This window comes from Natator depressus, chromosome 2 (assembly GCF_965152275.1).
Source record: "Natator depressus isolate rNatDep1 chromosome 2, rNatDep2.hap1, whole genome shotgun sequence".
Lineage (NCBI taxonomy): Eukaryota > Metazoa > Chordata > Testudines > Cheloniidae > Natator > Natator depressus.
The window spans coordinates 35,223,402-35,238,010 of record NC_134235.1 but is presented as its reverse complement, the minus strand read 5'-3'; the positions used below and the strand labels follow the sequence as shown (position 1 = coordinate 35,238,010).

At 39.8% G+C, this 14,609-nt stretch overlaps 1 protein-coding gene across 26 annotated transcripts in view; it reads left to right on the top strand.

The window, feature by feature from the left end:
* RIMS2 (regulating synaptic membrane exocytosis 2) overlaps positions 1-14,609 on the top strand; it is a 737,938-nt gene that overhangs the window by 442,625 nt on the left and 280,704 nt on the right. For all 26 annotated transcript variants that reach the window (XM_074943965.1, XM_074943967.1, XM_074943973.1 and 23 more), the window contains 3 exons: positions 8,401-8,531; positions 11,096-11,267; positions 11,893-12,046. In XM_074943965.1, the coding sequence (XP_074800066.1) occupies positions 8,401-8,531; positions 11,096-11,267; positions 11,893-12,046 (457 nt within the window). The remainder of the gene's footprint in view (positions 1-8,400; positions 8,532-11,095; positions 11,268-11,892; positions 12,047-14,609) is intronic.

Sequence of the window (14,609 nt, the reverse complement as noted above, 5' to 3'; positions counted from 1 at the left end):
AAGAAAGCTGAGAAACAAAAGTTCATGCCAGCTGAAGGGGCAGCGTTTTTATTCACTCATCCAGCGCCCAACTCCATAGTGGTGCGAGTGGCTAAAGAAAGGTCCAGAAGCAGTTCTCCAAGCGTGCCCCTACTGATAAAGGTGCTAAATGCTTCAACCTTTTGAGTAGGAAAGTATTCATTGTCTAGTCTCCAATTTACAGTTGCTAAATACCAGGCATTGCTAGCAAAATACAATTTCCTGAATTATGCCAAATTTTCAGACTTTAAAGACAGACTTCCCTAGGTAGACAAGACTTCCCTAGGCCCAGTTTCAAGCCCTTATTGATGAAGGCAGGCCGGTGGTGAAGACATCATGTCAAATGATAGTAGACACAGAAGATACTGCCTCTAGAGCCATCATCACTGCTCTAGTCATGAGGTATGAGTCATGGTTGCAATCTTCAGTGTTCCCCAGGGAGGTCCAGAATACCATTGAGGAACCTTTGATGAGTCTAACCTCTTTAGTGAGAAGACCAATGAGTCTTTACACACTCAAAAAGACTCTAGAACCACCCTCTTCTCTCTGGGAATTTACACCCTGGCCCTGAAGAGGAACCATCACAAGCAACACTATAGACTCAGACCTCCTCCTCAGGCATCAATGCCCATATGAACCCCCATGTAAGAAACAAAGGGCTCAAAGACCCAGATGTATGCTTTCTTCTACTTTCACAACCACCTCCAACTCCACCCACCATCCAAGCAGTTCTTCTGCTGGTATGCTCAGGGACTGTGTACCACCATGGATGGCATGCCTCATTGCAGCCTGAACCTTTGGTGGCTTTTTTATACACTTTGCTCTGAGCTGGGCAACAATAACTACAGACAAGTGGGTACTAGATGACATCCACCAAGGCTGTGTAATTGAGTTTATCTGACCTCTTCATCACAAACCCCCTTACTGCCTCCTTTTCAGGGATCACTCTCATGAGCAGATTCTATGTTAAGAGGAAAATTTTGTTCTCCAGAAAGTGGCCATAGAACTGATGCCCCCTCGATATGAGGGGAAGGAGTTCTACTCCCCATATTTCTTGGTCCCCAAGAAATCTGGTGGATGGAGACCGATTCTTGGCCTACAGCAACTTAATGTTTTCATCCAAAAATTAAAATTCTGCATGGCCACAGTGGCATCAATAGTCCTTTTTCTGGAAGAGGGCACTTGGTTTGGGGTCTTTCATATAGACATTGACTCTTCCCACAGAAGGTTCCTCAGATTCCTCATTAGGGAGGACCACTTATAATTCAGAGTTCTTCCATTTGGGCTAGCTGCAGCACCCAGAGTCTTCACAAAAGTCCTTTCAGCAGTGGCAGCTTGGATGAGACAAAACAGTTTCACCATCTTTCCATAGCTCAGAGACTGGCTCCTGATGGGCAGATCCAGCAGGGAAGTCCAGTCAGCAGTAGCATTCCTACTCCATCTTTTCTCTTCCTTAGGAGTCTGGGTCAACCATCAAAAGTCTACTTTAACCCCTACAAGGTTGATAGACTTCGTAGGAGGAACACTGAACTCGACTACAGGAAGAGCCTATCTTCCCATCAAGAGATTACATGTTATGGGTGATCTAATAAAACAAGTCACCCTCAAACTGTTGACCTCAGTCAGGGCTTGCCTTTCTCTTCCTCAGCCACGTGGCCTTATGCACCCACATTATACCATTTGCCGGGTTCCATCTAAGCTGCCTATAAACCTGGCATTAGTCCATCTACTCATCAGAAAAAGACAACATCAATGCCAAAGTAACAATTCCACCAAGGTTTTGGCTTCTCTTGCCTGGTGGGCAAAGTTGGAGAAAGTTTGGGTGGGTATTCTTTTTCTCACACCTACACCCAAGGTAACTATAATCACAGATGTCTCTCTATGAGATTGTGGAGCTCATATGAACAATCACACTGCACAAGGCACCCGGACCCCTTAAGAGGCCAGGATGCACATCAACTTACTGGAATTAAGGGCAGTCTGTCGGGTCTGCAATGTATTCCTCCCACTCATCTGATCCTGACATAGCCAAGTAATGTCAGAAAATATGACTAATGTGCTATACGTAAACAATAGTTGGGGACAAGATCCCTCCCCCTGTGTGTAAGGACGGTTGACCTCTAGAACTGGTATATCAGACATCACATAACTCTCTCAGCAGTATATTTACCAGGCACTCAGAACTCACTAGCAGACAGTTTCAACAAACATTTTTCAACAGACCAGGAATAGAAGATTCATGATTCTGTTCTCAATGAGATCTTCAATCAATGGAAACTCTGTCCTGGGATTGTTTTGCCTCACAAGGGAACAGTAAACTCACCCATACTGCTCCAGAACAGCTCTGGGCCAAGGCTTGAAGAACAATGCCCTTCTGTTACCCTGGACTGACCACCTCAGGTACAGCTTCCCTCCCATCCCACTGATACTATAGTCCTGCAAAATATCCCTCATGACAGGGCTTGGGTCATGCTCATTGTGCCCAAATAGCAGATACAGTTCTGGTTCTCAGGCCTCCTGAGGATTTCATCCTGTCTGTATACCAAAATCTGCCCATTTCTGGATCTGCTGATGCAGCACAATGGTATAATCAAACATTATAATTCTGGGCCACTCCAGCTCAAGGCCTGGTATTTGGATGGAGTGCTCAAGTTAAATAGCAGTTCAATCCGTTCTCAACCAGAGCAGGAAGGATTCTACCAGGAAATATTATTCAGCCAAATGGAAACATTTCTCCTTTTGCTCATGACAGTCTTCAGAGTCTACTGGGATCCCTGATATTGTAGATTACCTATTTACCCTTAAGACATCGAGTTTCTCTATCAGTTCCGTATGGATCCATCTGGCAACAATCAGAGCTTTTCCTCCTGTCAAGGACCACATTGTCTGCACTCATCCTGCAATCACTAGACTGCTAAATGAACTTCTTAGATCTTTTTTATCGGTGGTGAAGCCAACATCTCAGTAGGCCCTCAACATTGCTCTTTCAGTTCCCACCAAACCTCCATTCAGACCATTAGCCACTTGCTCTATGTCCCATCTCTTGGTGAAAGTTGCCTTCCTAGTCAGCCAGAAGGATGAGTGAGCTTGCAATGCTCATGGCAAATCTGCCATATGCCACCTTTTATAAAGAGAAGGTGTCTCTTTGCCGCCACCCAAAAGTCACCCCTAAAGTAGTTTTGTAGTTTCCTGTGAATCAAATCATCCTCGTACTGGTATTTTTTCCAAAACCACATGCTGCTGCTGAGGAAAGAAGGCTTCACTCCCTAGACATCTGATGTGCACTGGCCTTTTATCTACAGAGAACAAAAGCAATTAGAAAGACACTTAGACTTCTTCTTGCTTTGTGATCCCTTATTGCTAGTGTGGTCCCTATTCTAATACCCAACCTCTGTCCCTTCTGCTGTGGATCATAGCCAGATTTGTGATAAGCAGATGAACTGGAGAGGCATCGGTCCACACTGCCCTTTATACTCTCAGTTTGGAGCATGAAGAGAACTGCACATGTACAGTCCAACAGGCACTGCTTACTTAAAATTTCTGGTGTGGTGTGTGCATGCATACACAGGTGTAGTATACACATTTTGAAGAACCGCCAGTTTCAGGTAAGTAACCTTTATTTATGCTCCCAACAATCAGAATTTTTGTTCATTATTATTTTTTTCACTGCACAGAAAGGTTCTTGTTTCTCTTGTGCTTGCATCCTCCTTCTTGATCTGTGCTGGTTATACCATTTTTGGAAAAGTACAAGCCTGTATCTTGAACACTGATGTATTCACATCTTTGTGTTTCAGTTTAACTCCCAGTGAAGTTTTTTAATGCATACCGAGTGCTATTAGGCAACATTCTCCTGGGAAATTATATAGTCTTAAACATATTTTCCATTCACCATCTTTAATTAGCCTGACAGCCAGAATTGGCTGTGAACTCCTGTTCTTCCTTACCTTGCAGTTTCAATTTGTCACACAAATATCAACAAGTTTAATCAAGTATAACAATGTATGCACTGCCAATGTATCAGTGCTGGCAAACAGGATGAGCCTGCTAGAGGAAACATGTATGTGTAGGTAGGCACCTTGAATAGCTATGATTTCCTGGAAGTTGTGCCTTTAAACTAGGATCAATCTAAGGGCTTGTCTACACTACCAGCTGGATTGATAGGCAGCGATCCATCCAGCTGGGGTCGATTTATCGTGTCTAGTATAGATGTGATAAATTAACCACTGATCGCTCTAGCATCAACTCCGGTACTCCACCTCAATGAGAAGCGCAAGGGGAATCAATGGGAGAGTGTCTCCCATCGACACATTGCAGTGAAGACACCACAGTAAGTAGATGTAAGTATGTCGACTTCAGCTAAGTTGCGAAACTTAGATCGATTCCGCCCCTGCCCCCCTGTAGTGTAGACCAGCCCTAATTTGTGAGTGATTGGGTATTATATTAACAGTCATTCATGTGTGTAGTTTGCCAGAAATCTCCATAGAGATTTGGTATTTCTTGTTCACAAGTGTTACTAGGAACAGTAACATTTTTAAATAAATACATTTCCATAGCAGATCAGTTCATGATGTTCCATTGTGCATGTAGACAGGAAATATAGGTGAAGTTGGTCCTCCCAGCTGAGCCCTACAATACTCTTTCCCACCCTCAGTAACATCTGCACCCACTATTGCCTGTTAGCACTCCTCCCATACTTGTTCCCAGCAGGCCAGAGAGCAGCCAAGGCAGCATTAGTCTGGTTTTGGCTACGCTCAGGAGCCACTCTTTATTTTGGGAAGGTAGTCAACATTTCATGTCAGCTACACCACAAACTTCCCCACCTGAGGAGTAACATCTGCATTTGTAGAAGCTTAATCTAAATAAAATTTTAAACAAAACCATCCCGCTGAGGTATCATTTGCTCAAAAATGACACAAAATAGAAAAGAACATATTATTTCAGCTATAAAACATTATAATTATAAAAATAATTATAATGCATAAAAATAAGTATGCACATTATATATAAAAGGAGAAAAAAGCAAAGCTCAATACCACCTAAGGTCGGTGGGGCTAACCATAGTCACCTCAGAGCCAAAGTTTGTATGGCAGAGGATGTCAGTAAAGCTTGTGGTCACCTCAACATTGACCTCTGCATGCAGTTATGTGAGAGTGCATCTCCCCACCTCGAGACATATGTACAGATGAGTGGAACAAATCAATAAAGAAATCAAAGATACCATAATGTTAACAGGTATAAATACAGTCTGTTTTTACATCTGTAAGATACAACTGTCTAAGTAAAGTATATCATATATTACACACACGACATGTGCTCCTCCCTAATATTAAAATAGCATTATCAAGGTTGCAAAGTCAAGCACTCAAAAATTATGAAATGCGAGAATTAAGGTTGTCTGTGCAATCTTAATCCAGTCCCGTTATGCATATGCATTATGCTACAGTCTTTTATGACATTATCACATACTGTATTTTCAATGGGACCCCGGCCTCATTCAGTGCATAAAATGGACATTAATGAGCAGAACTGAGGCACGAAGAGATTAAGGTCAAAATAATCCACTAGTTTTGGGTGTCCACTTTGAGATGCCTAGCATGTCTGATTTTTCATACTACTTAGCATTATATAACAATTAATATGTTCAAAGCACAGCTCACATTGACTGCAATTCCAGCTGTGAGTGCTCAGCCCTTCTACAAATAAGACCGCTGGACCTCAAGTTGGGCACCCGTAGAACACAGAATTAGTGACCACCTATAAGAAGTTTGGTTTAAGTGACTTGCCCAGCGTTGCATAGGAACTCGTTGACAAGGCAGGGATAGAATCCAGTTCCTGAGAAGAGTATTCTAGTGCCTTAAAAATGAGACCCTCCTTTTTCTTCCTGTAATTCCCTGCCTCATTCACCATACACTGTCCAACTTCTGCAACAGCAGAGGCAGAGATCATGCATACAATAGCTACCTTTATTACGCTCGTGGCTCCTCATATGCTCTGTCTCCCCTTTCCCACACCTCTCCCAACCTCCCCACTAGTTACCAGTCTCCTTCTCTTCCAGACCCTGCCTCCCTCTCTGCTCCTCATATAATCACAGTCTTCTTTCCCTCACCACCTACCGGAACCAGTCTCGTTGTGTTTCTCTCCTGGGCTCATACTGCCAGTCTCCTTGCCCAGCCAGTCCCAATCTCCCCACCTCAACCTCAAATCCTAGTTCCACTTCCCCTCTCCCCCATTCCAGCCTCCCCCATCCAGGCTCCTTGTCCCAATCTATTCCCGTAACCTGCCCCTCTCAGTCTTTCTCTTCTCCCTCAGCATTCGAATCAGGCACCTTCCTCCTCCATGCTGTCTGGGCCCAGCAGAGGGGGCTTTGAGAACACATGCGAAACCAGCTCCTTGCTCTCAGTTCTGGTGTCTGTTCTGGCCTGCAACAGCCCAGTGCAGGGAAAATCCTGCTCAGGTGTGTTGGTGATAGCAGCAGGGGCAACCCATACAGTACTCTTTGATTAGGCAGGGGTGATATTGACAGTGCCCCCACCCACAGAGCTCTCTGACTGGGAGTGATGTGGTGAGGTAGAACAGTCCCTAGTGACCTCTCTGTGAGTGGGTGGGGGTGCCCAAGACATATGGGTGGTCAATGCAGCCCTCCCCACCCAACTTCAATGAACATCAATCCTCAGTTTGGGGGAAGGTTGCCAAAGCCCTCTGAATTGAGTGGTTGGGGGAACAGCCCTCTAGAGCTCTCTGTGTGAGTTCAAGATGTCGAGGGTAGCACCACTCCCTCCATCTTCTGTTTGGAGTAGTTATAGAGCCACCTAACTGGGAGTACAGAGTTGTCTCCACAAAGCTTCTTAGTGAGCTAGAGGCCCATTCTTCTCCTGAAGAGAAATTTTAGAGGAAGTGATAACGGGGAAGAGAGGCCGCCTCCTTCCTTTGAGCATCCATTTGAATATCACTGGCTGATGTTAGGCACCATAGTGATGGACTGGGGAGGAGAGAGGCCCTGGGCCACCAGAAAATGAAGCCGAGTGTTTGTGGTCATGTTCTACCAAAGTCACTGAAGTACTGGGAACTACAGAAGCCTGAGCCAGCTTTTTGTGTTTTTGTCATATGACCTGAGAAGTGTGCCAGCTGCCAAGGCCTGTCTCTGGTTGCCTGAAGACTAGAAGCTGTGGTGCTAGCTGATGTGCCCCTTCCCCTGGCCTAACCAAAGAGTGTGAATTAGAATCAGGAGAGGTGGTGTCAACCCCCAACCTCCTGCCCATCAGGAGTTGTAGTGTTGGCAGCTCCCATCACAAGATTTACCTCTGCTGGGATGTGTCTGTGCATGGAGATGGGCTGCTTTGGTAGGCATGGATTGACAGGACTGAGCACTCCCCTCCCTGGCTCTAGTAGGTGCCATTAGTAGCTGCTGCTTCCTCTAAAATCTCTAGTTCTTCCTCTCTCTGGAGCAGACTTTCTTGTACAGATAGTCTGTTCTGTCAGCCTGTCTGTAATGATGTGTCAGTGATGTTATCACACTATCATGTGATACCCTGATAATTTTTAATACTTAATCCTGCTATGGCTACACCATTTACCCCTGAAAGAATTCAATGGTCTAATGTAGATATGCTCTGTATGTGAGCAATATATATTTGGAAGCATAATGTTTAGGCTGGAATGTCTAAATAGCAGTTTGTTATGAGCTTCTAATACCTGTAGTTAAAAGGATACTCCATGGCTAATCTAGTTCTGAGATTAATTAATAATAAAAACAACTTGTACACCTAAATAAGATTTTTTTTGGCCTGTTGGTTTGGTTATTATGCTGAGTTGGATTGAGGAGGGAATCATCATAATGAAACATTCATCCACCCTTTCATCTGTTTGTGGAAAGCTCCTGAGAATTGAACATAAACATGCCTCCAAAACTATTCTGAATATCATTTGAACAGATCCATAATGCCTAGGGCTTCATTCCATAGTCTTTTTTTCCCCAACAGGTTATGAAACTTTCATTCATTGTGAATAGAGCCCTTAGAAATGGCAAAATATTTAAAGACCCCATGTAGCTAAATACCATACAGCAGAACCCAAAACTACAAAAGGAACATAATTTTAAACAGTTCACTATTTGGAAATCAATGAGAAAGAAATAATATGCATATATGTGTGGGTTTTTTTTATGAAATAACTTTTGATACACATTGACTTTATTACAGTGTATCCTTTCATTTTTCTGCCTCACTACAATTTACAAAATGGAATACAAATTATCTGGGTTGTAATAATCAATAAAAACCATCACAGTTGAGGGGCTGAAGAGTAAAATGCATCTTGGGAGGAGGAATAGTGTGCTAGATTGTTAAAGAAATGAGCTGACTAATGCATATTTTCTCGTTACAGATAAAGCTGTGGTATGACAAGGTTGGTCATCAGTTGATAGTCACAATATTGGGAGCAAAGGATCTTCCTTCAAGGGAAGATGGGAGGCCAAGGAATCCTTATGTTAAAATTTACTTTCTTCCAGACAGAAGGTAGGGTCAAGGGAAAAGTAAGGAATATTTTAGTAGACATTCAAAAAGATATTCAGATGGCATGCAGAGTTGAGAAGAGATTGCTAGCTAGTACTGGTCATACATGAGATCTTATAGAATAGTCTTAAAGAATGGAATTTAGCGATTGAACATGTTATGCAATGATGAAGAACAGGTTTTACATTTATTTTAATACTATTTTCTATTAAACAAATTAACTTCAATTGGATTATTTTATCAACTATTGGATGGCAAACTAAAGATAAACCTGTCTGCATTGCATGATGAGATGTTGTTTGCAAATACTGTTGTTAATATTTTAAGGCCATATTATCTGCTAGGTAATTCTTGTGTGGGGGACAGGAAATTCCACAGATATAGATTCATTGAGTTTCTGATAATTTCTTCAAGGCATTCATTGTCCCCCTATTCCCTTCCCCACAGTAAAACAGGAAGAGGGTTTGGCATCCAAAAACCATGGGTGTCAAATTGTGGTACTGAAAAATTAATGCTGAATAAGACCCGAACCTGTGACATGCTGAGAACCCTCAGCTCTAACTGTAGGCCTTTCTCACTACACAGTATTGATATTAATTTACACCAGTAATCCCCATGGCATTTAGGGGAAGATGATGGTGTGATGGGGCCTTTACCTCCCCTGGCCCCTTTTATCTCAGTGCTTGATTCTGTGAATGTAGTTGTTTCCATTGGGTAAGAGGGAAGGGGAACAGCTAGAGGAGTCTCTCTGACTGGATCTGCTCATCTGTGTTTCCTCTGCTCATGTTGGCAGAGGGGAATGTTTGGCTTTATTTTGTGGCATGTTGCGAAATGTAGCAGAGGTTTGTTGTAAATTGAGGAATCAGTATATGAAAAACCGATTGATGGAGCTATAGAATAATGTGCATCTTTAAAATAAGTATTTTTACTGCATTTGTTTGTTATACTATGCATAAATGTTTCCCAGCCTGGAGATTCTGCCTTCCTATGCATCTCTCCTCAGCCCTGTCTGGGGCAGAGCCAGTTAACCTTAAATATTTAATTAGAAAGAATTGTCTAATCGTGAAAGGTGCTAAGTACCTTCAGTTTCCATTGATTTCAACAGGAATTGAGGGTGCTCAACTCCTTGCAAGATTGTCCTTTTCACCTTCACGCTATACAGTATGGTAAAGTAACCTGAAATAGGATAAAATGGTGAAGTTAGCCAAAGAAGAATGGTTTATCCATTTTATGTCAACTTGGATACTGTGATATCTTTTATGCCATCATCATATGCATTGCTGTATTTCAAAAGCTTTTTTACAAAAAGGTCCCTGTTGGGCCTCTTTGCCTTAAAAGTTTTAAAACCATTGGCCTAATAAAATACAGTGATCTAGATCCTCAGCTCGTGCAAATTGGCATAGTGGCATTGAAGACAACGGAGTAGGCAACAATCTGCACGAGCTGGGGATCAGATTAATTGTTTTATTATATTTATCTTGTCCACTTTTTTGAAGATCAATATGCCCACCAATAATTTCTGTATTCATATTGTTAGATAATTAGAGCTCTTATAATGCAATGGGATATGGGCAGAAAGACCCCTGTACCCTAGGTTGGAAAAGGATGGTCAGGTGATGAAAAGAAGAAAAAATCCCCAAATATAATATAAAATAAATAGAAATATATTATTAAAATAAAATAATGTATACAATACCAATAATGATATATTTTGGAATTTTATTATGATTTGGTAATGTTTTACAAGAAATACTTTGTGGGTTTTTTTTATTTTCTTTTATGTGAGGAGTGTAGAATTTTTCCTTTAATTATTCCTGGTATTTCCTCTCATATATAAAAGAAACAGCAGTTTGTCTTATTGAATTAGTTTTCTTCTGACAGCCAAACTGCTTTTTCTTTCCTCTGAAGAATAAACCTAGTAGGCTAAAATAAATCTCTTGTGCGTGAAAAAGTAACCTGCAAGAGGAAAAGTGCAGTTAGACAACTCAAGCATTTAATTAGGTGAGCATGTGAAGTCCTGACTAAACAAATTTCACTGAAAAACATGTCCAATGTAACTTAGTTCTCTATGGTGAACAAATCTTGAGTGTTGAAATATGCAATTAAGTTCTTTATTTTAACAATATGAATAAAATGCAACTACATAGTGAACATGTTGTTCTGACATCTAGCTACCAGGAGTTTACAAATAATGCAGTTGTTATCCATATAGTGTGGATTAGTATGTTATACTTAGAGTATTTGCAAATGTGCCAGTGTCTTCATTATATTGTTAAAATATATATAAATTAGTACTGCAGTTGAATGATGCAAAGAACCCAGCTAGTTTTAAACTAATGAACTTTGTAAACATGCTTCATGAATACAAAACTGTAAATTATGACCAATCCCAGGTCCTAATCTTTATTTCATCAGAAACTCCTAATTCTGGTGTCCTTCTGGTTTATTGTTAATCTTTCAAACTATACACAAATTACCACTGTTCTAAGAGATCATGCATTTAACAAAATGCTTAGTACAATGTAGTAGGTTTTGGAAGTCTTTAATGTTTAAATTGCTCTTTGCAGTGATAAAAACAAAAGAAGAACAAAAACAGTAAAGAAAACATTGGAACCGAAATGGAACCAAACATTCATTTATTCTCCAGTTCATCGGAGAGAATTTAGAGAACGAATGTTGGAGATTACCCTTTGGGACCAAGCACGAGTTCGTGAGGAAGAAAGTGAATTTTTAGGAGAGGTATTTGGAACTGTTTTGACTCTTCATAATCAGTCAGTAGTTTGGGGACTTTGTCAATAGTACATGGATGACTGATGATTTCCTTGGCTCTTGTGAATAACATATTTTTATCTGATGTAAAAAAAAAAGCTGACACTTTTGCACATATTTGACTGCTTAATAGTAACTCTTCCTAAAAGTTACCTGAAATTTACGATGTAATGTTGGTATCAGATACCTTCTTTAGTTGTTCTGTCTTAATAACAACATGAACATAGTTTCAAAAAGTCATATTCTTTGAGGATTGTTGATAATGGTCCAAATTTGTCCCTGGTGTAACTTTACTGAAGATGTTGAAATATGATAGTTTATTAATTTGTCCCAAGATGTTTAGATGCTGTTCAGATTGTCATTAAGGTGCTATGGTTGCTATTAAAGTTAGAAGTGTTTGTCTTATTCGGTGTCAAGATTTGTTACAAGTACTATATTCGTAAGTGTCTTGATGGCTCATTTTTGAGTGAATGCAAGAACTCTTTAATTTCAAATGTGAATGTTAACATTAGAAGAATGAATAGAATAAAATGTGTAGAAATACCTATTTTAAAATAGTGTTCCACTGTAACACCTGTGCTTGTTTCATTTGTAGATTCTTATTGAGCTAGAGACAGCACTATTAGATGATGAACCTCACTGGTACAAACTTCAGACACATGATGTTTCCTCATTGCCACTTCCCCATCCCTCGCCATATTTGCCTCGCAGACAGCTACATGGTGAAAGCCCTACACGGAGGTTACAAAGTAGGTTATTAATATTACTAATGCTGTGTATATCTCATCTAAATTAGTGTGTACAGTATGTTACATTCTAAGCTAAAGATTTGTAAAAGCAGGAGTTGACATTGTGTGTTTGTTTTTCATTGCCATTAATCAGTGCCTTTTGTGATTGCCAATGAGCTTCTGAAGTACTCAAAACGCTAATGCCGAATAGTGCATGACAATGCATTCTTTCTTAAAATATATGGGCCAGATCCTCAGCTGAAGGAAATTAATTTAGTTAATGAAGTTATGCCAGTTTGCACCAGCTGAGGACCTTGTAATCTGATTGTACACCCAAACTGAAAGCACAGTAACTTTGTCTTCAGCCTAAACATTTTAAAAAAATGAAGCACAATGACGTGTATGTAACTTTGCATGTATTGAATTTAATACAATTGTTTGTTACTGCCTTTTGATACTATCACTACAGTAAAAAGAGCATGTTCAACATTTTGTTAAATTCTGACAACTCTGAATTGTCAGACCATTTGCAAACGTTTTTGTTTGATTTTGCAAGTAAAGGGGTGCTTCATAACTCTATTTGTATAGTACAGTATTAGAGGTTAATGGTAGGTTGCAGTAAATAGCAGAAGTGTTAACAAAAGAACTTACGCTGAGTTGGTAAAGGAAAATGTAATTTGGTACTTAAGACAGAAAATAAGTGGTAGTGTATGACCAAATCTTGTTTAATCGCCTTCTTTCTTTTTACCATTTAAATTACTTTATTGAGTCAGTGTTTTCTGATTATCATTACAAAATTTCTGTAGGCATTGTGAAGTATCCTTTGTGAGTCCTACAGATATTTTTGTAAAAAAATTGTAAATCAATTTATAAGATTTTTTTTGTTCACGCTCTCTCTCTCTCTCTCTCTCTCTCTCTCTCTCTCTCTACATGCACATTTATGCGCACCTTGAAAAGATAATTATTTTTTAAATTTTGTTTTTGACAGTGGAGCCCAAACAACATTCATATATTATAAACTCCACATGGATTCTCCAGTAATTACGTTCATAAACATAAGTATTTGTAATAGTTGTCTACTTTGAGGTCGTGCAACTGATTATGAGAGGGATTGGAATGCTCCATATCATAATATTCTGAAATTGATAAACTACTGCACCAAATTGTGGTGCATAACTTTCTACTCATGAGATTATCATTATACTTAGTCAGATTTTCTTTTTCTGACTGACAGGTGAGGATCTCCTTTTCAATCCAGTATGCTTCTCAGTAGCTATGTTGTTGTTTTTGACAAATTCTTATGGTTTTAAAGTATTTTGTTCCTTCTTCATTTCCTACAGTTAATTTTTCTGTAAATTTTTTTTTAAATTTAAACTCAACTTTTTTGGTGTGTGAGAGTAATTTTCTATTTGGCATTTATTTTATTTTATTTCTTTTTCTAGCTTTCAGAAAATATTTAAACCCTGAGTAGCAAGCCCATTTGTTTTTAGCATATGACATACATACATTCAAATGTTGGCCATTGTGGATAACCATAACAGCTAATTGCTTTGTTTTGGGGGTGTAACCGTGCCTCCATGGGTCACAACTGAGAATACCAAATTCAGGACAAACTGTTGAGAAATAGGGCAGATACACCCCAAACTGGCAGTTATTCTCCCTTAAGATATACCAAACCAGCAACAAAAGTAAACTTCTGTTTCACCACACTGGTTGAGAAGAAGTCAGAACAGCAGTTTCCTTAGGCATTCCAGTCCTTGTATCATCACCAAAAACACTAGACTTTAAGATGAGTGGTTCTTTACAACCAATTTCATCAAATGAAAGGTTCCTCTTATCCCAAAGGATCAGCCACAAACCCAGGTCAATATATAACTCAGATCTTACCCAATAATCATGCTGTTGCCAATCCTTTAGTATGTAAAATCTAAGGTTTATTTATAAAAAGAAAGAAAGAAAGATGAGAGTTAAAATTGGTTAAAGGAATCAAATATGTACAATAATTGCAAAGTTCTTGGTTCAGGCTTGTAGCAGCGATGGCATAAACTGCTGGCTTAAATCAAGTCTCCAGTTGCTTACAAATCATTGGAAGGACCTCAGTCCCTTGGTTAGAATGCTCCCATTAGTATAAATCCATAGTCCAGAGTTTTGAGCAGGAAAGAGGCAAAATGGAGATGTTTCCAGCCTTTTATAGCTTCTGCCATGTGGAGGGAAATCCATTGTTTCAAAGAAAGCCCTCAACACAGCTAATGAAAAATTACAGGTAAAATAGTCACCTGGGCAACTCACATGTCCATGCATGATTTCACTTAGTCATAGCAGGAAAGTCCATTAAGTGTAGATAGGTGTCTTCCATGGTCCATTGTGAGTTAAGTGTTTCTTAATGAGCCACTTAATTTGAATAGTTCCTTCAAGATGTGTAGGCTAAATACCTTATGGGCATTACCCAAGGAGCAAACATTTGAAGTCCAGGCATAGAGCCAATATTTATAACTTCAAATACAAAATGATACATGCATACAAATAGCATAATCGCATTCAGCAAATCATAGCCTTTCCATAGACACCTTACTTTGTACAAGAT